Below are 25,528 nucleotides of genomic sequence, written 5' to 3'. Positions count from 1 at the left end.
CCTCCATCATGCTTCTGTTGTTAGCATGTATGTCGCCTTATGATTGTCATTTTAAAGCTCAGCACAAACGTTAGCATTTGGAGATGCTGCGTCCTCTATGCTCAGGGACCGTGGTCATCCCATCCATTTCCAATCCTCCACCAGCACCAAGACCATTCCAGGTTGCCTACCATTCCTCCTGCTTTCTCTGTCCCCTCCCTCAGTGAACCTTTTCAGGGGCCCTGCCTGGAGTCCCCACCTCCCCATTCCTGTGTCCTTCCCTGCCCAGGCCGGAGAAAAAGGGAACAGCCACTGGAGTTGATGCTGTCTGTACTTACCACCCTGACCCTATGGGCCCTAAGCTAGACAGAGAGAAGCTGTACTGGGAACTGAGCCATCAGACCCATGGTGTCACTCAGCTGGGCTCCTTCACCCTGGACAAGAACAGCCTCTATGTCAATGGTGAGCAACCATTTTGTAACCACAAGTTAAAGCTGAGAATCTGCCCCCAGGAAGGGATATAGACTATCCACTTTGCCACAGGACTCATTGTATGTATTGTTTTCCACCTAAGCGATGTCCCATGATGAGTCAAAGGCCCTCATAGGCCCTTAGGTTTGCAAACCCTTTTCTTCCCTTTGCATCTCTGCATTTCAGGGCTGTGATTTATATACTTGTCTGAGCCACAAAGTCTTTATCCAGACTGATGAAAGGGGATATCCCTCTGGCTGAAGTCAATGATTCAAGCATCTGGCTATTTTTCTCCCTGTTGATATTTCAAAAATCCCCTTTGGACCCTGAAAAGCACAGTTTGCAAGCCCATTTCTAGAAATGTTGGTGTATTTATCTTCCCAAATAAATTACAAGCTCATGAAGACAGGAAACTGGGTCTTTGATTTCTCAGCCATTTAGGAACAAGAAATAGTTACCCCTGAATCACAATTGTTGAACTGTGTAGACTTGCAGTCTTTGTTGGGGGTAGAGGCAGGTGGCTTTGGGCTCCACCTTGGACCTCCCTCTCGTGCTTGCATTCTAGTTCTGTCTCCTTTTCTCATTTCAGGTTACACCCACCAGATCTCAGCTCCCACATCCAGTGGTGAGTACCCACAGTCCTGATAACCATATGCTCTGGGCCCCTGGTAGACAGCAACTGACCCCCTACTCCAGGGCCTGGGGAGAGAAGAAGCCAAGAGACCTGATAGTCTTACCCAGTTCCCCCTACATTCAGTGGCTATAGCCGGATAGGAAAGACACCCCACTCAGAATCCCCATTCTTACTCCAGACTGTTTATCCTCAGCTACTGTGACCTCCGTGCTCTTTCCAAGGACCTCAGCGGTGCCAACCCACTTCTCTAGCTACACAGGTAGGCGACTTCTCTCTCCAGCTCCTTGTAAGGAGGCTCAAAGATAGATCTGGAAGTTGTAGAGAAAAGCTGCAGTGAGGGATCATGGAGCTGCCATGGGCTCCCCTGCTCTGTTCTGAACTCCACAAGAGCAGAGACTGTGTCCTCCTTATCTTTCCAGCTGTGTTGACCTTGGACAATTGACTGACCCTCTTCTCAGTGTCTTCACCTGCCAAGTAGTTGTTAAAATCCACAGACTTCAGATTTCAGATGTTACTAGTTTTACACGGACTCGCGTGTGCACATGCACACGTGTGTGTGTGCACTCCCATGTACATGTGTGATTCTATACCATTTTATCACGTAGGCAGATTTTTTTTTTTTTTAAGCATCACTGCAGTCAAAGTACAGAACAGTTCTATCACTGCAAGGATCTTTTACAGTTTTACCCACCCAAACTCACCCTGGCAACCACTCATGTGTTTACCATCTCTGTAATGTTGCTATTTTGGGAACGTACCAATGGCATCATTATAGCATGTCGCCTTTGGGGACTGACTTTTTTCACTCAGCATAAAGCCCTTAAAATATGCTAACTCTTTTAGCAGTCACTTAGCCTTTATAATTCCTCTACAAAGTAGTATTTTTTGTAGTGAAGAAATGAAGGTAGAGTAGTCCTCTGTTATCTATGGGGGATTTTTTCCAAAACCACAGATGGATGCCCAATGGATGCCCAAAACCACAGATAGTACTGACCCCCTATATAAACGTGTTTTGAGCACTGGGTGTTATTCTGTATGTTGGCAAATTGAACACAAAGAAAAAATAAATTTATTATTAAAAAATATATATATGTACCTAGGATAAAGTTTAATTTATCAGTTGGGTACAGGAAGGGATTAATAAGAATAACTAATAATAAAATAGAAAAATTATAACAGTAAAAGTTATGTGAATGTGCTATGTCTAAAAATGTCTAATTGTACCATATTCACCCTTTTGTGATGATGTGAGATGATAAAATTCCTACACAATGAGATGAGGTGAGGTGAGTGACGTAGTGTTAGGCTGCTATTGACCTCCTGATGATACCTCAGAAAGAGGACCACGTGCGTTGAGACTGCAGCTGACCTCCGGTAAGTGACACCATGGAAAACAAAGCTGCAGATAAAGGGAACAACTGTAGAGACAGGTTTAGTGATGTCTCCATGGTCACACAGCTGGGGAGAGGACAGAGGGCACTTGAAACCAAGTCTGACTTATTAGTGTGGTGGTGACCATAGTAACCACAGCTCTGCGCTTGGTCTCTATTAAAGGTCAAGTCCTGAGAGTTATGGGGCAGGTAAGGTGGGGTAAGTTGAGTAGGTGACAGGAAGGTTCCTTAAAATTTGATATTTGGCTTATATTTAAAAAAGAATGTTTCTTCTGTGTTGGATGGGATTGAATTGATTTTTTTTCCTTTCTTTTCCCCTTAATCCATGAGATTGCTCCAATCCTATTACTTTTAACCTCTCAAGTAAAGACTATCAGGCCAATCTGGAGTCTCACCAGAGCCAAAAACCTCAACACCTGACACGTACCCTGGCCCATATACAGACTCAAGAGCTCCATAACCTACATTTTGATCCAACTGCCGCATTAAACAATTTTTATGGAACACGTAGAATTTACCATTTTAACCAACTGTTAAGTGTGCAATTTAGTGGCATTGAATACATTCCCAGTGTCATGCCACTATCACCACTATCCATTCTCAGGACTTCTTTATCATTCCAAATGGAAACTCTGTTCCCATATGAACACTAACTCCCTATAATCCCAATCCTAGCCCCTAGTTACTTCTATTCTACCTTCTATTTCCACGAATTTGCCTATTTTAGGTACCCCATGTGATTGGAACCATATAATATTTGTCCTTTCGTGTTTGTTTCATTTCACTTAGTATAATATTTTCACAGTTCATCTGTGTCGTAGCAGGTGTCAGAGCTCCCCTCATGTTTATGGCCGAATATTACTCCACTGTATGTATACGCCACATTGTGTTTATCCATTCATCTGGCGATGGACTCAGGCTGTTTCCACCTTTTGGCTATTGTGAATGATGCTGCTATGGATATTTTGTATTCAAGGATCCGAGTCCCTGTTTTCAGTTCTTTTGGGTCTATACCTAGCATTCGGCAAAATTGCTGAATCATATGGTAATCCTATATTTAACTTTTTGAGGAATCACTAAACTGTTTTCCATTGCAGCTCCGCCAGCATTCCCACAAACAATGCACGAGGATTCCAATTTCTGCACATCTTTGACAAAACTAATTCTTTTTCTTCCCTTTCTTTCTTTCTTTCTTTCCTTTTTTAATGATGTAGAAATAGATTTATTGATAAAAAATATTCTTTTTTATAAATTTATTTTTTATTGGTGTTCAATTTGCCAACATATAGAATAACACCCAGTGCTCATCCCGTCAAGTGCCCCCCTCAGTACCCGTCACCCAGTCACCCCCACCCCCCACCCACCTCCCCTTCCACCCCCCCCCAGTTCATTTCCCAGAGTTAGGAGTCTCTCATGTTCTGTCTCCCTTTCTGATATTTCCCCCTCATTTTTTCTCCTTTCCCCTTTATTCCCTTTCACTATTTTTTATATTCCCCAAATGAATGAGACCATATAATGTTTGTCCTTCTCTGATTGACTTTTCTTTCTTTCTTTCTTTCTTTCTTTCTTTCTTTCTTTCTTTCTTTCTATAATAGCCTTATAGCCATCCGAAAGGATGTGCATGTTACTGTACTTAATAGCATCTAGCTTTGCTCTTTATCTGGCCTCTGTCATTGGTCCTAAGGTAGCTAGGCTAGATGGCCTACTCGGAACCCCTGCTACCTCAGATCTGGACCCTCCATCTCCATCCCCAGAAGTTGCCTTAGGATCCAGACCAGGTGTGACTCATGCATGGCCTCCTTTTTCCTCCCCCTGCTTCAGCAGCAGTCCCTTTCCCGGTGCCATTCACCCTCAACTTCACCATAACCAACCTGCGCTACGAAGAAGGCATGCAGCGTCCAGGCTCTTGGAAATTCAACTCCACGGAGAGGATCCTGCAGGGTCTGGTGAGAGCCTCACCCACCGGTACCAGCCTAACCCTACAACACCCCCTGCCCTGCCCATCAGTGTCAGCCCTGTCCACCTGACTTCTGCCCCTACCCATATCGCCTCTGCCCCATTCACATCACCAATACCCCTGCTCCCCCTGGCCTCCCTCAAAGGTTCCTTCTCACCTTCAATCTCTTTTCTCATAGCTCAACCCCCTGTTCAAGAATAGCAGTCTGAGTTTCCTCTATTCAGGCTGCAGACTGGCCTCACTCAGGTAAGACTCTCCCCAAGAACACAGCCCAACAGGTGTATGGGACCCTCACCTACAGGCTCCCTGACTTTGTCCATACTTGGAACGACTACCACCACGGATACTACACATCACCATTGACAATGACAATCCAGCAGTTAGTAATTCCTAAGATCCGAGGCACTGTGCTAGTACTTCATATTTCAACCCATCAGCCCTCACGACAGCCTCATGAAGCAGGAACCAGAGGTGCAACAGGCTCAGAGGAATTGAGTAGATTGTACAGGTCACACAGAGCAACCCCACATTGTGGGTTCTAGAGCCAAACTCCTAGCTCTTAAGCAGCACTGCTTCCTCTGCCTCATTATGACCTTGCAGCATGGGGAGATTACCGACCTGGCAACCTCTAAAAGGAAAGAATCTAAGAGGGAAGGAAAGCAAGTACACTGTTACAGAGAGAGCGTGTGCTCCTGAATGGGTCAGACTCACGGAAGGAGGACTGCCCTGCCCTCGGATGGCTCAAGGTTGGGGACGACACCATCCCATGGGTGCAGCTGGGGAGGCAGTTGGTTGACCTACTTCACACCTGGCATTCTTGCCTCCTACATCTCTCTCAGAATCTCTAGGTCTGGTTCTCCTCACATTCCTGTTTTATCACAGGCATTTACCTCCAGCTCCCCTGCTTTCCTGGGGCAAGACCAGGCATAGGAGCCTAGTGGCTAAGAGCCTCGGTGAAGCCAGAGCAGAGTTCAAATGCGAGCTCTGCCATTTAATGAGATCCCAAACCTTGCTGTGCCTCGTTACTCCGCATGTTATATATGACATATTAGGCCTATACATAATACGTGTATACTAACATACATATGTCTACAGAGAGAGAGTTGACCCTTGGACACTGAGTTTGAACTGCAGGGTCCACTTATACATGGATTTCGTTTTTGAAAAATACAGTACAGTGCTATAAATGTATTTTCTGTTATGATTTTCTTAACGTTTTTTTCCCTAGCTTACTTTATTGTAAGAATAGAGTATATAATACCAATACCATAAAAATATCTGTTAATGGACTGTGTTATCAGTAAGGCTTCTGGTCAACAGCACTCTTTTAGTAGTTAAGTTTTAGGGGAATCAAAAGGTCTATGAAAATTTACAACTGGGTTAGGTGTCCGTACCCCTAACCTCCATGTTGTTCAAAAGTCAGTTGTATAGGGACACCCAGGGTCCTGGGATCAAGTCCCACATTGGGCTCTCCCGGGGAGCCTGCTTCTCCCTCTGCCTATGTTTCTGCTTCTCCCTCTGTGTCTCTCATGAATAGATAAATGAAATCTTTAAAAAAAAAAGTCAGCTGTAAGCATACATATATGTATGCACATATATAAAGAGAGAAAGGGAGAGAAAGAATAGGTATAATTTTATAGTATATCTGTTATATCTATACCTAATATATATGTTATACCTATATATACCTATATATATGTTATATATGTTTTTTTTTAATTTTTATTTATTTATGATAGTCACAGAGAGAGAGAGAGAGGGAGAGGCAGAGACACAGGCAGAGAGAGAAGCAGGCTCCATGCACCGGGAGCCCGATGTGGGATTCGATCCCGGGTCTCCAGGATCGCGTCCTGGGCCAAAGGCAGGCGCCAAACCGTTGCGCCACCCAGGGATCCCATGTTATATATATTATGTATAATAATATATATAACTATAACTATAATATAGGTATATGTTATATCTACATATAATATATAACTATAATTATTATAATATAACTATAATATACATAATCTATATATAATACAGAACTATAACATATAATAACTATAATAAAGTTATATATAATATATATCATATATAAGTATAATATATAATCATACCTATACTTTATACATGGGTATATATTACATATATGTCATATATACACATAATAGGTATATGTCATATATAGATATAATGTCTAACATAGATGATATATAAGTATATTCCTAATATATTTGTATATTATATAATACACATATTACCTAAGTATAGACAATATAAGAATAATATATAATTATACCTGAACCTTATTTTTTTAAAAATTTATTTTTTATTGGTGTTCAATTTGCCAACATACAGAATAACACCCAGTGCTCATCCCGTCAAGTGCCCACCTCAGTGCCCGTCACCCCGTCACCCCCACCCCCCGCTCTCCTCCCCTTCCACCAACCCTAGTTCGTTTTCCAGAGTTAGGAGTCTTCATGTTCTGTCTCCCTTTCTGATATTTCCTACCCATTTCTTCTCCCTTCCCTTCTATTCCCTTTCACTATTATTTATATTCCCCAAATGAATGAGACCATATAATGTTTGTCCTTCTCCGATTGACTCATTTCACTCAGCATAATACCCTCCAGTTCCATCCACGTTGTCAGGGGGTGGTTGTTTTTACAAGAGACATTGCATCCATGGTTCTGGGGTGTGGGAGCCCCTTTCTTTCCACATCACTCAGTAGTGTATGGCTGCGTGGGCAGGCGGGTAGGTAGTGTCCTGTGGCCAGAGGTGATGCTGAGACATGGACAGGTCATGCTTTCAGACTCACCCAAAGGGCATGTGTGTCTCTGACCATTTAGTCTCTTGAATTTTTAGAAATGCCCCAGTCCTGCTTCCAGACTTAGTGACTTTAGCTTTTTGGTCTCACTCTTTGGAAACCTCAACTCTCTGCAGGAAAATGTCACCAAACCATGCTGAAGTCACTTTTCCTGGGGCCACTGCCCCCCCCCCCATTGCAGCATGATCTTAGACATCTTTTTTTGTGCTCATCGAGACCTGTAACAGGATGTGGCTGTTGGAGCTTCATCTGGCATCTTCCGGCTCACTCCATCAACAACATCCTCGTGTATCTGCCACTCCCAGGGGTTTCGGAGTCTTCTCTCCTAGGCATGCAGGAGGCTTCAGACCTGTGGTGTGCTAATTGTTTATGGAGGGCATCTCCCTGATGGCCACAGCTTTGTTAACTAGGGTTTCCCAAGTTTCTGCCTTAGGGGCTAGAAGGAGAGAGAGAAAAGGATCAATAGATAGATGGTTAGACCAACTATGTGGTGATTTTTACCCAGGCCTGAGAAGGATGGGACTGCCACCAGAGTGGATGCCATCTGCATGTATCGCCCTGACCCTGAAGGCCCTGGACTGGACAGGGAGCAGCTGTACTGGGAGCTGAGCCGGCTGACCCATGGAATTGCCATGCTGGGCCACTATACCCTGGACAGGAACAGTCTCTGTGTCAATGGTGAGCAACCGTGATGTGGTCAGAGTCTCTTCCCCCTCACCGGGCAACCTCTGCCCTCTGGTTGAGAATGCGCTCCCTGTCTGGCCCTTAGGGCCTTAGCCCTATGCACTAAATGTGCTGATTCTGGTTCATGATTTCCTCTTCATCTTGGACTAACTTCACCCTTAGAGCCTTCTTTCCTGATGGGTATTGATGGAGAATCCCCAACAGCACCCCCTGCTAGAGACCCCTCCACTGCACCAGGATAGCCCTGCCTCCTGTTTGGTCCTCTGCCTCTCCCTTAACCCTTACCCATAATCTTCCCTCCCTCTCCCTACAGGTTTCACCCATCAAAGCTCTGCACCCATCACCAACAGTGAGTATTCATCTATGACCCAGGGCCCCCTCACCCAGGGCAGGCAAAGCACTGATGCCTCCTCATGCCAGGAGGAAGAAAGATCCTGGGAGGCCACAAGTTATTTACTCTCTTCTCTGCCCCAGATCCAGAGGGAATCTCAGCCCCACATGCAGCCTAATAAATAGTCTCTCTTGCTGGCATTTCTGCTATGTGATTGCTTTTCTGCTTTCGCTGATGAGGGCTTTTTCTCAGCTCCAGGGACCTCCACAGTGGACCTAGGAACCTCTGGGACTCCATCCTCTGTCCCCAGCCCCAGCCCCACGAGTAAGTACCAGTCAGTGGCACATCTACTGGGGGCACCTGATGAGTAAAAACATACTTAATATTGCTCACTCAAATAATTATAGAAATTCATAGTAAATCTAGTGATAATGAGTCAGTCAAAAGCCTTATTGAGCACCTACTCTGTGTCAGGACCTGGGGAAGACAGCAAGGAACACAAACTGACAAAAATTATTGCCTTCATAAAGCTCATATTCTTATGATAACGATAATGATGATGATATTGATAATGGTGGTGGTGATGGAGCTGGTGATGATGGGGATGGTGATGATGATGATGGTGGTGGTGATGATGGTGATGGTGGTGGTGATGATGGTGATGGTGAGGATGGTGGTGATGGTGATGGTGGTGGTGGTGGTGGTGATGATGATGATGATGGTGGTGGTGGTGGTGATGATGGTGATGGTGGTGATGGTGATGATGATGATGGTGATGGTGGTGGTGATGATGGTGATGGTGAGGATGGTGGTGATGGTGATGATGATGGTGGTGGTGGTGGTGATGATGATGATGGTGGTGATGGTGGTGGTGGTGGTGGTGATGATGATGATGGTGGTGATGGTGGTGGTGGTGATGATGGTGATGGTGGTGATGGTGATGATGGTGGTGGTGATGGTGATGATGATGATGGTGATCTTAGGTCATTTGTGTATTGTAAGTCCACAGGAAGTATGTAGATTTTTCTCAGGATAAGAAGGAATGAAATACGCTTTTTTGTAATAGGTGGAAATACTTCCTTCTTGTCCTTGTTCAAATCTTTAATGACTGTCAGATTCTTTCCAGGACAAATACATGCCATCTGTGCCATCACTCCCTATTCCCTCATCCATGGCAGACATCACTAAGTGGCAACAGCCTCCCTGCTTTCTGAATTCAAAACAGCTCCAGAATCCTTACCAACAAAATACCCTAGGCAGTCACTACCAGTTCAGTTGAAGTTGCCACAGGATTGTGGGATAGAGTTCAAGGAAATTAAGTTCCTTGATGTGTGGAAGGCTCTTTGGTTTTCCTGGAAGGCATTTGTGAGTTGAAAACTGCTCAACCTGGGGCAGCCCGGGTGGCTCAGCGGTTTAGCACTGCCTTCAGCCCAGGTCATGATCCTGGAATCCCGGGATCAAGTCCCACGTCGGGCTCCCTGCATGGAGCCTGCTTTTCCCTCTGCCTAGGTCTCTGCCTCTCTCTGTGTGTCTCTCATGAATAAATAGATAAAAATCTTAAAAAAAAAAGAGAGAGAGAGAAAGAAAGAAAGAAAAGAAAACTGCTCAACCTCAGCTGGGTCATGACTGAGAACAACAGTTTGATCCAAGCCTCTTCACACCTCCTCCTGACCAGTATCCAGGAAAAGTTAGTAGCAACTTTGGCTTGCACCTTTGTTTTTTCTTGTATGAGGCAATAAACATTCACAGCTTTTCTGGGGATTCATGGAGGGATCAGACACATGGAGAGAATTGGGGCACAGATGGCAGAAGGATAGTCTGTAGGTGACCTGATAGAGAAATGCCTCCTTGGGTTTCAGTTGCATTCTCTGGAGTTTGTCTACTGGGTCTGCACTTTGAGGGGGCTCTCTAAATGCTACTTACATAAATAGATTCATAGACACCCAAAGAACCCCAGATTCTTGACACTTCCTTTCTTCTCCCATCCTTACAACTCTTCATACTTTCTCTTCCTATCTTTCTACATGTTACACCCATCAGGTCCTGACCTCCAATCCCAACAGTGTGTAGTAATTTAGGCCCTCGCATTTCTCTGCATTGGGACCCATCTCTCCTCCTCGCTATCCCTACCCCACCTCCCCAGGGACAGAAGGGTCCTGAAAAGCTCTAGTCTTTCCCTAACTTCACTACCCAGATCAGAAAAGACAAGCCTGACACAGGCTTGAGGAGCATTTCATGGACCCCTGATGGGCCTTGTTTAGCTGGGGAGGCCCTCCCTTCTCCCATATTTGCCTCACTGTTTTTTTTTTTTTTTTCAGTTGGAATAGCCCCTACCATCTCCTCAGCAACTTCAGCAACCCCCACCTCCATATCCACAGGTACGAGCTTCCTCTCTGCCATTCCTCCCCTACAAAGGTCTCATGCACTTGGCCAGTGGCTGGTATCATATGGAGCATCATGCCCATTCATTCATTCATTCATTCACTCAAGAAGCATTCATTTAGCCCTTACTGGACAAAAGGCCCTGGTAATGCAGCAGTGAACAGAATAGAAAGGGCCTTAGTCTTTGATGGGCTTCCAGCAAGAAAGAGAATAGAATAAGGACTTGAGTGTACGAATAAGTATTGAATTACAATCAGCATGGTTGTGGGGTGAGATCTGCAAATGTGTATGTGGGCTTCTCTCTTGAATTCTTGGTCTTCATTTCCAACAAAGAAGGGAACAACAGCGTGAGCTACGTATGTACCTGAAAATGCCCTCCTACAGGTCCTGGTTAGGGATTTGGGCAGACTCTGGTTGGGCCAACAGCTAACTTCCCATTCTTGGCTTCTCACTGGCCCAAGGTAGATTTTGATACCACCCACTGACACTGCTGAGGGTCCTGGATGACCCATCATTACTAACACTGTCTTACTTGAGTCTCTACTTACTCATCAGCTAGGGCCTCCTGAGGGTGTTCTGACCACTGACCATTCAGGCCAGAGTGTGGTTATTGCATGGACCTGCCCTTGGTACTAGAGTAGATGGGTTAGAAGCACAGGCTCTGCAACCACAATGCTCAGGTTTGAACTGTGCTCTGCTATTTATAGATTGTGTGACTGGGGGCAAATTATTTAATCACCCTTGGGCTCAGTTCTTACATCTGTGAAATGAGATAAGAATACTATCTCCCGGGATCCCTGGGTGGCGCAGCGGTTTGGCGCCTGCCTTTGGCCCAGGGCGCGATCCGGGAGACCCTGGATCGAATCCCACGTCAGGCTCCCGGTGCATGGAGCCTGCTTCTCCCTCTGCCTGTGTCTCTGCCTCTCTCTCTCTGTAACTATCATAAATAAATAAAAAAAAAAATTTAAAAAAAAAAAAAAAAAAAAAAAAAAAAGAATACTATCTCCCTCTGAATGATTTGCCTCAAAGTTTAAATGGATTAAAATTTAAGTGAAGCATTTAAAACAGGGCCTGACCTATACAAATGAAGTGTATTTCTTCAAATAAATCTTTAAAAATCAGTAAATAGTTGGGTCCCAGAGAAATAATTTGAGATAAAAAAAAAAAACCCTCAGAAAAAGGGATGTCTGTCTGGAATTTTAGCCAACTGGAGGGTCAGAATGTTTGTTGCATTTACCTCCATAGTGTTTTTCCAAACTTATCCCCAGAGCCCCTCACTTAATGCTAATGTCTGGGATCTCCTTCTTGTGGAAACTGCCCATCATGGAGGAAGCCCCTCTCCAGTACTTAAAGAGATAAATGTGGGATGACCCATGTTTAGGCTCCCTGACATCTCCCTCTTGCCCCCATTGCAGCCACTGGTCCGACCCTGGTGCTGTTCACTCTCAACTTCACCATCACCAACCTGTCCCACAAAGAGGATATGAGTCACCCTGGTTCCTGGGGGTTCAACGCCACCCAGAGAGAGCTGCAGGGCCTGGTGAGAGCTCCCGCCAGCAGTATTCCTGCCCCACCCAGTGATGCAGGCACCGCCTACCTGATCTCTGTCACGCCCACGGAGACCCACCTACCTTACCTGTGCAGCCCCCCATGCAGGCCTGGCTCACTGGTGCTGGCCCGACTCCTCTCATTTCTGCCCTGCTCTCCACCCCTGAGACTTTCTACTCCCTTGCCTCTCCTCTACAGCTCGGACCTTTGTTCAAGAACACCAGTCTGGGCCCCCTGTACTCCGGCTGCAGACTGACCTTGCTCAGGTGAGACCTTGCAATCCCCGGCCAGGGCTGCGTCAAGGGCTCCCTGAGGACCCCAGAGTTCCCTCTGCTTCCTACCTGGCCTCTCTGTCCATGTCCTCAGCAGAGGTGGAATTCAGGAGCTACTGGCTCCAGAACCAAGGCCTCTTCTGGTTGTAACCCCCCCCCCCCCGACACACACACACACACACACTGTCCCCAGCTTCTGCAGAGCCCCTAGTCTGGATCATCCTTCCCAATTCCCTCCGGCCTCCCTTTGACCAAAGAAGGCATTTCCTTTGGGTTTTCAGTTCCTTCCCCAGGATTCCTCTCAAGGCAAGCTTGCCTTTTCCACTTGCTTTAATCCAAATTCCAGCTTTTCACCTGTCTCAAGTAGGAGCTCTCCTGTCCCCATGCTCTGAGGTTGCAGGTTTCAGATTTGCAATTTAAGAAATCCTGCCACCATCACCACCACCACCACCACCACCACCACCACCACCACCACCACCATCACCACCACCACCACCGCCCCTGCCATGACTGTTTGCACATTCCCGGGCTGGCCAGAAGTGGGTGCCAGCCTTCTCACTTGCCCTGGTCCCCTCCTGGCCTGCCCCCAAGGTCCCAGGGGCCCTGCCCTGGGACTCCATCTAGTGATACCCCTACCCACCCTCCCCAGGCCTGAGAAGGATGGGGCAGCCACTGGAGTGGATGCCATCTGCACCTACCACCCTGACCCCATGGGCTCTGGGCTGGACAGAGAGCGGCTGTACCAGGAGCTGAGCCAGCTGACCAGAGGTGTCACTAGGCTGGGTATCTACACCCTGGACCCACACAGTCTCTACATCAATGGTGAGGGATTGCCATCTTGGTCCACATTTCAACAGGCCCTACATCCTCCTCTCCATTCCTCCCTTTCTGTGATTACTCACCCTCGTCACCCTTCCTCCCTCTCCCTGTGCAGGTTACACCCGCAAGACCCAGGCCACCACCCCCAGCAGTGAGTATTCAGAGGCTTCAGGAGTCTCTACAACCCTGTGTGTCCCTGCCCTTAAAATGGAAGTGTCCAGGATCCCATGGCCTGCCCTGTGCACCCCTGCTCCACCCCCAGCCCTGTGTGAACAGGGACCTACACCTAAGAAATTCCCAGGCACGGCCACCCCCTCGCTGGTAATCCCTGAAGTGAGGGATCCTCACCCCCAAATTCTTGGGTTTTTTTTCTCTCCAGCTTCTATGGTGGCCACAGTTTCTGCAGGGATGCCAGCCTCCTTCTCCAGTCCCACAGGTAGGCATTCTCTCCTCTGAAGAGGCTCCCAGCTACTCTTGGTGGGTACTAATCACAGGACATGAGAGGAGGAGTAGAGTGGGTGGTATCTCCCAGGGGAACCCAAGGGTGACTTCTGAGGATCTGCTAGGCCCTACCCAGGTCAGGGACTTCTTGAACACCAATCCCACTCTCAGCACTGGGAGTCTTCAGCCATTCTCTTTAGCCTGTGTCTGAAACCTATAGGTGACCCCTGACATCCAAATCACCCTGCATCCCTTGGAAAGTAGAGAGCAGATCTATTCACTGATAATAGATTTGTCCAGTGGCCAGCTTGCCAAAGCCAAGTCAGTGAAGAATCAATTCTTCAGTTTCCCCCGCTAACCAATTTACCAACAGCTTATTTTAAGGAATATTCTCTGTGAGCATATTCAATAGATATGACTTTATTTTTCTTCTTATCATGTCTTTATGAATATGTTCCTTGTGAATATATATAGTCTCTCCCTGACCATAGTCAATGCATATAATCATTTCATTTAAGGAATGTTGGATCTGTCAAAGTCTAGGGACCATGGGGTCATTTCCACTTTTCGTGAATATCTAAATCCTTTTATCCTTTTTATTATGAAAATTGCCAAAAGTAGTAGAAACATTGAAAGAATAGCGCAAGGAAATCCAGCTGTCCACCACAGTTGTTGACCTTTTGTCTTTGTACATGATTCTGTTATATGACATAGGTGTCCCTAAACTATGCTATGCAAAATCACACGACAGAAGGCGCAGGGCTGAGGATGGGGTCAACACTCGAGAACCTTGTCAGTGACAACATAAAAAAATAGGCATCTAACAAGACAGCCCAGTTGTACAAATGTTCAATGGCTAAGAAATATAAATTAGTGCAATAAATGCAGCACTTTACTCTGAAAGAGGCCTGACGTTGTTGGCTTGTGGAAGTAGTTAGCAAGTGGATTAAAGCTTGTGAGCTATTGCAAAGTATAGAAGGAGGGTTACCTGAAATCCTACAGAAAGCGGAAACCCAGGATGAGTAGGGCCATCCCTCCTAATACCTCAGGGGTGTGTGTGATTGAGCCAGTAGACGCTTGAGTCGTGTCCATGCATTTTGTGTACACCTACAGAGGGGGGTTTAGCTGCGTTCAGGGTTCAGCTTTTGTGTGTCTTGCAGACAAAATTGCACACACACACACACACACACACAAACACACAAACATGAAGTCTACATTGTGTTCACAGTTACCTAATGTATCAATGCCCCTGAAAAAATTGTGTTTTCAAAACAAGCATCATGGTAGAACTGACTAGACAAAGATGTAGACGTAATTTTTTTCCCCTGATCCACGTGAAACTTGCAAATATCATGAGGCTTCACCATTAAAGATTTCAGCAAGAATCCCCACAAAATCAGGACATTGCCTTATGTAACCATAATAGCATTACTGTGCTTCAAAAAATAAGAATATTATGGCGTCATCTAGCATTGCAGTTTGTACTCACATTTTCCCCAAATATCTCCCTTTGGTAGGTGGCTTTTTTTCTTTTTTTAAAGATTTTTTATTTATTTATTCATAAGAGACACAGAGAGAGAGAGGCAGAGACATTGGCCGAGGGAGAGGTAGGCTCCCTGCGGGGAGCCCGATGCGGGACTTGATCCCAGGACTGATCCATCCCAGGATCCCGGGATCCCGACCTGAGCCAAAGGCAGACACTCAACCGCTGAGCCACCCAGATGCCCCTAGGACTTTGATTTTTAAAGTCAACAGAACAGAAGCTGGTTTTGCCTGCTTGTTTTAAATATACTTTTGAGTAAGAATATTCTTGAGAGGAATTATTCACACGATACATCTTATTAAATGAGTAAGTTGGGGAAAGAAATTGTTAGTTGGCAAATTGCTCCTGAGGTCAATTTTCAAACACAGCATTGAAAGCTGAACCTGTCTGGGTGGGTCTTCAAAGGTGACCCGGGAGGAGGAAGAAACTGGCTCAAGCCAAGACAGTCTCATGGTCTTCAGCTATGGGTTTCTCACCGATTTTCTTTCTTTCTTTCTTTCTTTCTTTCTTTCTTTCTTTCTTTCTTTCTTTCTTTCTTTCTTTTTTACCTATTTTCTTTTTCTTTTTTAAATAAATTTATTTTTTTATTGGTGTTCAATTTGTCAACATACAGAATAACACCCAGTGCTCATCCCGTCAAGTGCCCGTCACCCAGTCACCCCCACCCCCCGCCCACCTCCCCTTCCACCACCCCTAGTTCGCTTCCCAGAGTTAGGAGTCTCTCATGTTCTGTCTCCCTTTCTGATATTTCCCACTCATTTTTTTTCCTTTCCCCTTTATTCCCTTTCACTATTTTTTATATTCCCCAAATGAATGAGACCATATAACGTTTGTCCTTCTCCGATTGACTTACTTCACTCAGCATAATACCCTCCAGTTCCATCCACGTTGAAGCAAATGGTGGGTATTTGTCGTTTCTAATGGCTGAGGAATATTCCATTGTATACACAGACCACATCTTTATCCATTCATCTTTCGATGGACACAGAGGCTCCTTCCACAGTTTGGCTATTGGGATTTTGAGGTATTTCTAGGTTGAGCAAAGAAAAAACATGACCACTAGATGACAGTAGCAAGCACAAATGTTTGTGAGTAGCGCAGGGTTGCCTTCCCAGCAGGTGTCAGCCTGTGACATCTTCAGGAGGTTCTGGGTGGGCATCCCCTCTCAAAAGGGGGAAGTGCAAGAGGACTCCCAGGGGAGGGGAGTGGTCGGAGAAGACATTCTCCTGTCTAGGTGATGTCACCCGGCAGCCTGGCGAGGAGTCTCTGGGTTGCACAGCTCTGCCCAGCAGCAGTGGCTCAGGCTCTCCAAAGCCACGGGGTCCATCTATTTTATAGCTCCCAGCTATTGGGTGCAGTTTCGGGGGTATGCAAAGCAGGCAGGCTCAAAGTGACTGAAATCGGCTGAAATCTGCCTGTTTGGGCTATATTTAAAAGAACTGGATATAAAATGTTGAGTTTGGTGCTGGCAGGCTTTTGAGCTCATGGATCCCAGCCTGCTGTGAAGAATTAAGTACCCCATGAGCTCATATGCAGGCACCATCTCTGGCTCATTATGTAACACCCAGACACCAGGATCTTCCATTTCCGTATGTGGCCAAAGCTGCCTCCACTCCCCACCCCCACCCCATCTCCAGCCTCACATGAACAGAGAATGATACTCAGGAGACTCCCAGGGGAGGGCAGCCTCTCCCTAGTATCTCCAAGATGATGGGTCCTCTGAGCAGGCTGGAGCTGTGTCCCAGTGGCCCTTTGCCCCACATCTGATCCAGGCCTGACTCAAGGCATGGCCTCCTCTCCTCCTGTCCCTCTGCAGCTGCTGGCCACGCCCCGGCGCCCTTTACCCTCAACTTCACCATCATCAACTTGCCCTACACGAAGGACATGCGGCCGGGCTCTGCAAAGTTCAACTCCACCAAGTCAGTTCTACAAGGCCTGGTGAGAGCCCCCTGCTGCCCATCCCTCTTTTCCATCCTCCCCATCCTCTTTGAGTCTCCCTACTGTGCTTTTGGAGAATACGGAGGGCCCCAGGGCGGACAGTTTCTGGGTTCAAAACTCGGAACTGCCACAGGCAGGTGATGTGCCTTCGGAGTAGTGATCTTGCCTTTTGGTATCATTGGCTCATCCGTAAAAGTAAGATAATAAAAGCTTTTAGCCCAGAGGGTTCTTTTGAGAATTCAGTGTTGTAGTGAGACGATTGGGGACTTGCTGTTTCCTTGTAAAATACTGTGTTTTGAAATGATGGTTGGTTTTACATTTCTTTTTCATTCACTCACTTCATTCTTCTCAGCTCAAGCCGTTGTTTGCCAACAGCAGCATTGGTTCACTCTACACTGGCTGCAGAGTGACGGCACTCAGGTGAGGCCTCCTTTTTGGCCTTAGCAGGTGTAATAAGGTGTGGGCTGGTTGGGCTAGCCAGGGTCCGGACTAGGGAGGCCAGCAAGATACCTTGAGCACAGTATCGAAGGAGGTGCTCACGCACAGGGACTAACTCGATGTTTGCACAGCCCTGAGAGTAAGCACTCTCTTCCGTTAGATGTTGTGTCCAGGCCCCTTGCTTGTCTCACAAAGTTCCCAGCTCTGGTCCAGACCCATGCACTGCCCTCTCTGGGTCATCTTAAGCCCAATCAGATAATCAGACTTGCAAGACCTGAACAAGCCATACACAGATAGGAAAGGGCATGCCAGTGGGGCAGCACTGGGCATTTCTTTTCTTGTAAGAACCTTCTTGGCAGTCCAAGGACTATTCTTTTGGCATCCAGGTGACAATTAATAAATATGACTTCAGTGGAGGTCGCTGGAGGGAAGGTGGATGGGGGGACGGGGTAACAGGGTGATGGGCATTAAAGAGAGCACTTGATGTAACGGTCACTGGGAGTTATATGGAACTGATGAGTCACTAAATTCTACCCCTGAAACGAATACTACACTATATGTTAGGTGACTTCGATTTAAATTAAAGAATTAAATTAAATTTTAAAAAGAAGAACTATAACCTCAGTAGATAGGTGATCGAGCTCCCCCGGTTTACATGTCCCATGTCCCAAAAGGTAACTAATATCTCTTGTAACAGTCCTGACAAGTTAAGAGATTTGCCATAACCAAAGGAAGCCCAAAGCTCTAGCTTCCCGCCAGGTATTATTGTCCGTTTTCTGCCCTCCCAGAGAAGATGCAGGTCACCAACGAGGGGTCATTTTCACCATAAGCAACATCACCAGGTATCACAACTGACATTGCACCTGTAGCAAGTTCCTAGGAGACCAGAGCTAGAAGCAACTTAGCTCAAGGTCACTTCCATCCTGTTGAGGCGCAAGGGATATTCTGTTTCTCCCCAGGAATACCCTCTGGCAGTGCAGCCTGCTAGTTCCCCCAGGTTGTCCGGTCAGGGTTAATTTTTCCTGCTTCCTTCCCGGATAGCTGAGAATATGGGGAGCAGGTGGCCAGTGGGTGGGGGTCTTTGCTATGCAACATCTCATGCTCAGATGCTCAGGTCCAAACATTGGGTTGTTCAGAGCTGCTATCCAGTGCTAGGGACTGTAAATATTCAGCTCTGTGGATATTTGTTTAATTAAACAATTAACTGATGAGCATTTGGCACCAGAGCTAGGTGTGATAGATCAGTCATTTCTGAACCCCATGGCATTCCAGGTTAGAGCTTTATCCACACTGCAAACATGGGAGAACCGAGTCAGACACAGGTGGATTATTCAACAAGTGACAGAGCTAAGGTTTGAACCAATGGTCACCTGACTCTAGAACACCCACTCTGGTCCTTTATTGGGCAAGGATGTCCCTTCTCTTATGAGCAGCTTATGTCTGGACCAAGAGGGCAGATAAACAGGTATTCACATACAAGTGGGCTGTTGAAAGGATGTCCTGGCAGGGATGCCCCTCCGTCCTGTTCCCATACCCATGTCCTTCTCCCCTCAGGCCTGAAAAGGGTGGATCAGCCACTGGAGTTGACGCTGTTTGCACTTACCAACCTGACCCCTCGGGTCTCCAGCTGGACAGGGAGCGGCTCTACTGGGAGCTGAGCCACCAGACCCGTGGTGTCACTCAGCTCGGTTCCTACTTCCTGGACAGGGATAGTCTCTATGTCAACGGTGAGCATCTGGTGGCGACAGGGGTCTCCTCCTGCACCCCAGATGGACTATTCTGTGGATGCTCTGAGCTCTGGCCAGAGGATACACCTGCATCTGCCTCTAGACTTTTCTCTCCTCCTTCTTCCTTTCCTTATGAGATCCCCCTTCCCCACCAAAGGCTATATCACACAGAGGCAGGTGGAAAGTCAGATAAAGGTTCTGGGAGGCACCATCCACAGTGTGGAAGGGACAGGGCCTCCTCATGGCAACTGTTCTTCCACCAATGGTCCAGCCCCATCATCCCTCACTTAAGCCTTTCAAACATCCCACCTCACTCTTATCCACTTCCTGCAGGTTACACCAGACCACCACTGACCTCCAGCCCCAGTGGTAAGTGCTCAAATCCTAGATGGCTTCATGTGCCCACAGCTCATGGGAACAGCTGCTCCCTCTCCCCACCCAGGGCCTCATGGAGGAATGGAGCCGTAGGGGCCTGGTCCCCCTCCTTTCCCCACCTCTGCCTTCCGTGACTCAGGCTGGGCATCAGGGGCATCAAGAGCTCCTGTCTCTGGCATCTCCAAGGTGACGGGGGCTTCATCTTTCTTATTTCTGCTGCTTCCTCCTCAGTCCCTGTGACTTCCACGCCCTCAGAAACCTCGGCGGCTCCAATCTCCTCCAGCCCTACAGGTGAGAGCCTTCTCTCCATGTCTCCTTCCCTGTCACCATACACCTGTGCTTTGCAACGAGAAGAGCAAGAGAGTATGCACACACAGCGCAAAGCAAGGGGACAGCCTGGGGAGGTGAAGAATTTGTGGTCACTTTTACAGTCCACCCCATGTGTCATGCCATGGTCCAACTTGTGACCATGCTGGCCTGAGGGGACCCAGGGGGTGAGTAGTGAGATTAGATGCAGTGGTACATTCTAGAACAATTCTTAAAGCTTTACTTTCTCTAGAATGGAATGGAAATAGTCAAGGTCAAATCCAGAACTAATTCCCAGAGCACAGAGACTAAAGCAGAGGAAGCAGGCATAAGTAGCAACGAGAAAAATGACTACAAAGCCATGACAGCAGCATTCACTGATTGTTTGTCACATGATGGGGACTCTGCCTCACATGTACCATCTTCAGTCCCAGCAGATGGACACTGATCTTTCTCTGTTGAAGAGAAACAGGCTGGTTCTTGGGGATCTGGGTGTTTTTCTGAGGTCGCGCAGCCAGTGGATGGGCAGGACTCATGTTCAAGTCATTCAAACTCTAGAATCTGAACCTGTGCCCTAAAACAGCTGTGTGGCTTTGAGGAAGTGACTTAATTTCTCTGAAATTTATTTTCATCCTCTGTCAGTTGGGGGGATAAATAAGAGGATTCACTTCCAGGGTTTGCTTGAGGATGACATGAGATACTGGATGAAAAGCTCTTAGCACAGAGTGAGCTCTTACCAAACATCAGGTCTTATCATTATTATTGCTATTTAGGACCATTGTTTATATCATTACTGTATTAGTAGAATAACAAAATAAAGTTCCCCATTTGGGGAGGAGATTTTCTGAACTCTCGCACCAGATGTGAATATACTGGGCACCAGGGATGTGGATCCAGACACTACCCCCACCATCCCTCCATCCCTAAATCCAGCTAAGGCAGTGACTCGGGGGATATTTCTCGCCCAACCTCACTGCAGTCTCTGGACCCGACCTGGTTCCATTCACCCTTAACTTCACCATCACCAACCTGCACTACACGGAGGACATGCAGCTAATAGGCTCAGCCAAGTTCAACAAAATAGAGAAGATCTTGCAGAACCTGGTGAGAGTCCCACCCACCTCATCCCACCACCCACTGATCCCCACCTACCCTCTGAGGCCAGCTCCACCCACCTCCCCCATACCCTGCCCAGCTCCTCCCACATACCCCCCCCCTGCCCACTCTTCCCCCGCCTCCCAGCAGATGCCAGCCCCACCCACCTCCCTCAATGCCCCACCCAGGTCCCTCCCTGTCCTGCCCCTGTCCAGCTCAGTCCTACTCACCTCCTTCTCCTTCAACAGCTCAGACCATTATTCAAGAACACCACTGTTGGCTCCTTCTACTCTGGCTGCAGACTGACCTCGCTCAGGTGGGACCCCCTAGGAGATGGCCCAGTGAAGCACAGCGGAGATTCTTACCATGGCTAGGGCTAGGTCTTCCCTTTGGCCTCAGCCCTTTCCAACTCCCAACCTGGGGTAGCCTGTCCTTTGGGCTGCTGGCCCCCCAGGTCCTGCTCTGGCTGGACCTTCCCCTCCTCCTGAGCCTCAAATCTCCCGTGGGGTATTTGATAGGAACAAAATGACGAAACATAGCAACTGCAAAGTATGCACCAAAATCCTTCATAAAGGATGCACCTCTGATCCTTCCCAAAGGATGCAATCCCTGGTCTACTGTGCCTCCGGCCCCACACTGCCTTAAATATTTCTGGCTAACACTCAGCCGGTACTTAGTATGTGTCAGACATTGGGGTTCTCAATGTTTGGTCACTATTGACCAGCTAGTTATTGTCATGGGTGGTTATCCTCTCTGCACGATAGGATATTTAGCAGCATCTTGGCCACTAGATAGATGCTGTAAGTACCCCAACCCCTGAAGTTGGGGACAACCAAATCTGTCACCAGACATTTCCAGATGTCTCCTGAGATGCAAAGCACCCCAGGTCAGAGTCACTGGGTGAAATGCTTCCTGTCCATCATGTCCCTAGACTCTCTTAATGTCACTACTGTTATCTCTATTTTACAGATGAGAAATCAAGCACAAACAGGTTAAGGAACTTTCCCAGAGCCAATGGCTGCCAAATGGCCGAGCCAGGATTCAAACCTAGCCTCTTCAGAGTCCATACCTTTTCCCACTAAGCTTGTTTTGCTTCTTTGGGAAGAACCATCAGTTCACTCCCCCTCCCTGTAATCGTAGCCTTCACTTCCCTGCTCCCTTCCAGGGTAGAGAGGTGCAACTTGGCCTCACTTCACTGAGCGATGGGGCTTCTGAGCATTAGTGAGATTCTCCGCTCCAAGATCCCCTGGAGGCTTTAGCCTCAGTGGACAGCTCTCCAAGATATCTCCCTGCCTCCAAAAATAGAATCTAAGAAAGCATTCCCTCACTAAGGTGCTAGGATAGAGACAGATGGAATAAAGCCCTTTGTCTCAGGGCCTAGCCCACGATGCTGATGCACGCACAGCAGAAGTGACCTCTCCACTCCCCCGGCCTGGAGTTCCACAAATTTTCTTTCCATCCATAAACATTGCTTGAACACCTACTATGTCCAAGCTCTTTGCTGAGCCCTGAAATCTCCGTGGAGGCCAAAGCACAGACTCTGCTATCAAGAAGCGTGTATTATATTAATTATAATGTAAACAAACGCATTTATACAAATTAGTTGCGTGTGATTATTATATGTGAATTTTGTGAATTTTGTAATTATATATAGAGACATATAATTAATAGCAAAAATAATACTAAATAAAATAGTGACAGACACTTCCCTGGCACTTAGGGATGCAGCAGATCCTATTAGAAGCATTATGCTTATATCAACAGACTTAATCTTCACAGGATACACCTGGGTACCATGATCCTACCCATCTTACAGATATGAAACTGAGGCCCAGAGATCCTATTGAAGTGTTGGGATACGGGAAGTGGGTCTAGGAGGAGCTGAAGCGGCAGCTCAGTTCCTAGCAAGAAGGTCGCTGTGGCCAGGAGACACAGCTCCGGGCCAGGAGGAATGATTCAGGGAGAAGGAAGCACAGGTGGAGCAGAGCGTGCAGAGCAGAAATGCTCACCAGCAGGGGTGGGGAGGCAGGGAGATGCACAGGGCAGGTGGTGGATGACCTGTTGTACTTGATGGGGCAGGCGCAGTGGGGCTTCATACACAGGCAGTAGGGGGCCAGAGGATTTCAGCAAATTCCTAACAAGGGAAGATTCCCATCTTAAGTGGGATTTGGTGCTGTGATGACCGTGGATCGCGGAGCACCTGGAGGCCTGGACTCAGAAGGTGGCCACATTTCAGAATGTGGAGCAGGTTCTCTCAGCAGTGGATGATGGGCCTCCTGGGGCCTGTCAACAGAAGCCCCACTACTTCCTAGCTGTCCCCATGGTATCCCCCATAATGGTACCCCTCAAGGACTCTTCACAAACGGACCTTAATCATCTGCACTGTTGTGTCCTGCCCTCCCCAGGCCCGAGAAGGCCGGAGCGGCCACCCACGTGAATGCCATCTGCTTCCGCCGCCTGGAGCCTGCAGGCCCCGGGCTGGATAGAGAGCAGCTGTACTGGGAGCTGAGCCGGCTGACCCATGGTGTCACCTGGCTGGGCCACTACAGCCTGGAGCAGGACAGTCTCTGTGTCAATGGTGAGCAGTGGCCACCCACGCTCCGCTGAGCTGTGAAGCTCATGGTCCACCCCCACCCCGCAAGGCTTCTTTATTCCTTCTCCACCTCAGCACCTCCTCTCTCTTATGTCCTCTCTCTACAGGCTACACCCAACAGACACCAGTGACCGCCCCCAGTGGTGAGTACTCAAGGGTCTTCAGGAGCTCTGCCCCCCACCCCTCATTAGGGAAGGAAGCAGCATGCCTCTGCCTACACCTCCAGCTGTCAGGGAGGGAAGGGGTCGAGGATGCAGGCTGGGAAGTCATCGCAGTAAGCTTCAGCTGTGCATCACCTCTGTGCTGTTGGCTGCACACAGAGAAAGGGCCACCATGTGGTCCAGGTCAGGTGCACGGAAAAAGGTACCTGTACGTGGGCTTGAATAAATAAGAACGTTAGGTGGTAGATTGTCCCCTGCAAATCCTGCCCACCTTCACCTGCTGCTTGGATTGGTCTCCTGTGGTCCACACTGGTGGTTCTGGCATTAGGTCCCCAAGGCCCCCCAGCATTTGCTGTGCAGTCTCCAGTGAGGTAGCTGTGGGTCCCAGGCCCTGCCCATATATCCATCCCTGGCCTGACTCAAGGTAGCCTCCCATCTCCCTCCCCTGCTGCAGCCACCGGACAACCCCTGGTGCCATTCACCCTCAACTTCACTGTCACCAACCTGCCCTATACGGAGGACATGCAGCCTCCAGGCTCCTTGAAATTCAACAGCACAGAGAAGTCCCTGCAGCGCCAGGTGAGAGCCCCGCACACCTCCCCCTGCCAGTCCCGCCCAACCAGCCTTCATGCCTCATCCTGACCATCAGGCCGCCCATGCCTGCCCCGACCTTGGGACTAGCCCCTCCCACCTTATTCTTGCCCCACCCACCCATGCCCATCCTGCCCCTGCATCTCAGATGATCTATTTACTTCCCTTGCTCTCACCCACAGCTCGGACCTTTGTTCAAGAACACCAGTCTGGGCCCCCTGTACTCCGGCTGCAGACTGACCTTGCTCAGGTGAGACCTTGCAATCCCCCGCCAGGGCTGCGTCAAGGGCTCCCTGAGGACCCAAGAGTTCCCTCTACTTCCTACCTGGCCTCTCTGTCCATGTCCTCAGCAGAGGTGGAATTCAGGAGCTACTGGCTCCAGAACCAAGGCCTCTTCTGGTTGTAACCCCCCACCACACACACACACACACACACACACACACACACACACACTGTCCCCAGCTTCTGCAGAGCCCCTAGTCTGGATCATCCTTCCCAATTCCCTCCTGCCTCCCTTTGACCAAAGAAGGCATTTCCTTTGGGTTTTCAGTTCCTTCCCCAGGATTCCTCTCAAGGCAAGCTTGCCTTTTCCACTTGCTTTAATCCAAATTCCAGCTTTTCGCCTGTCTCAAGTAGGAGCTCTCCTGTCCCCATGCTCTGAGGTTGCAGGTTTCAGATTTGCAATTTAAGAAATCCTGCCCCCGCCCCCCATGACTGTTTGCACATTCCCGGGCTGGCCAGAAGTGGGTGCCAGCCTTCTCACTTGCCCTGGCCCCCTCCTGGCCTGCCCCCAAGGTCCCAGGAGCCCTGCCCTGGGACTCCATCTAGTGTTACCCCTCCCTAACCTCCCCAGGCCCGAGAAGGATGGGGCAGCCACTGGAGTGGATGCCATCTGCACCCACCGCCCTGACCCCATGGGCTCTGGGCTGGACAGAGAGCGGCTGTACCAGGAGCTGAGCCAGCTGACCAGAGGCGTCACTAGGCTGGGTATCTACACCCTGGACCCAGACAGTCTCTACATCAATGGTGAGGGATTGCCA

At 48.1% G+C, this 25,528-nt stretch overlaps 1 protein-coding gene across 1 annotated transcript in view; it reads left to right on the top strand.

Annotated features, from left to right (window-relative positions):
- The window catches only part of MUC16 (mucin 16, cell surface associated), a 92,404-nt gene that overhangs the window by 40,668 nt on the left and 26,208 nt on the right, over positions 1 to 25,528 (top strand). Inside the window, exons 17-42 of the mRNA XM_072722141.1 lie at positions 269 to 441; positions 1,040 to 1,075; positions 1,278 to 1,343; positions 4,297 to 4,421; positions 4,611 to 4,678; positions 7,750 to 7,922; positions 8,242 to 8,277; positions 8,512 to 8,583; positions 10,578 to 10,637; positions 12,057 to 12,181; positions 12,388 to 12,455; positions 13,111 to 13,283; positions 13,396 to 13,431; positions 13,660 to 13,716; positions 17,081 to 17,202; positions 17,555 to 17,622; positions 19,195 to 19,367; positions 19,701 to 19,736; positions 19,974 to 20,033; positions 21,028 to 21,152; positions 21,392 to 21,459; positions 23,549 to 23,721; positions 23,844 to 23,879; positions 24,352 to 24,476; positions 24,671 to 24,738; positions 25,342 to 25,514. Of these exons, the coding sequence (XP_072578242.1) occupies positions 269 to 441; positions 1,040 to 1,075; positions 1,278 to 1,343; positions 4,297 to 4,421; positions 4,611 to 4,678; positions 7,750 to 7,922; positions 8,242 to 8,277; positions 8,512 to 8,583; positions 10,578 to 10,637; positions 12,057 to 12,181; positions 12,388 to 12,455; positions 13,111 to 13,283; positions 13,396 to 13,431; positions 13,660 to 13,716; positions 17,081 to 17,202; positions 17,555 to 17,622; positions 19,195 to 19,367; positions 19,701 to 19,736; positions 19,974 to 20,033; positions 21,028 to 21,152; positions 21,392 to 21,459; positions 23,549 to 23,721; positions 23,844 to 23,879; positions 24,352 to 24,476; positions 24,671 to 24,738; positions 25,342 to 25,514 (2,495 nt within the window). The remainder of the gene's footprint in view (positions 1 to 268; positions 442 to 1,039; positions 1,076 to 1,277; positions 1,344 to 4,296; positions 4,422 to 4,610; positions 4,679 to 7,749; positions 7,923 to 8,241; positions 8,278 to 8,511; positions 8,584 to 10,577; positions 10,638 to 12,056; positions 12,182 to 12,387; positions 12,456 to 13,110; positions 13,284 to 13,395; positions 13,432 to 13,659; positions 13,717 to 17,080; positions 17,203 to 17,554; positions 17,623 to 19,194; positions 19,368 to 19,700; positions 19,737 to 19,973; positions 20,034 to 21,027; positions 21,153 to 21,391; positions 21,460 to 23,548; positions 23,722 to 23,843; positions 23,880 to 24,351; positions 24,477 to 24,670; positions 24,739 to 25,341; positions 25,515 to 25,528) is intronic.

Source organism: Vulpes vulpes, chromosome 9, assembly GCF_048418805.1.
Source record: "Vulpes vulpes isolate BD-2025 chromosome 9, VulVul3, whole genome shotgun sequence".
NCBI classification, from domain to species: Eukaryota; Metazoa; Chordata; class Mammalia; order Carnivora; family Canidae; genus Vulpes; species Vulpes vulpes.
This window is presented reverse-complemented; position numbering and strand designations above follow the sequence as displayed.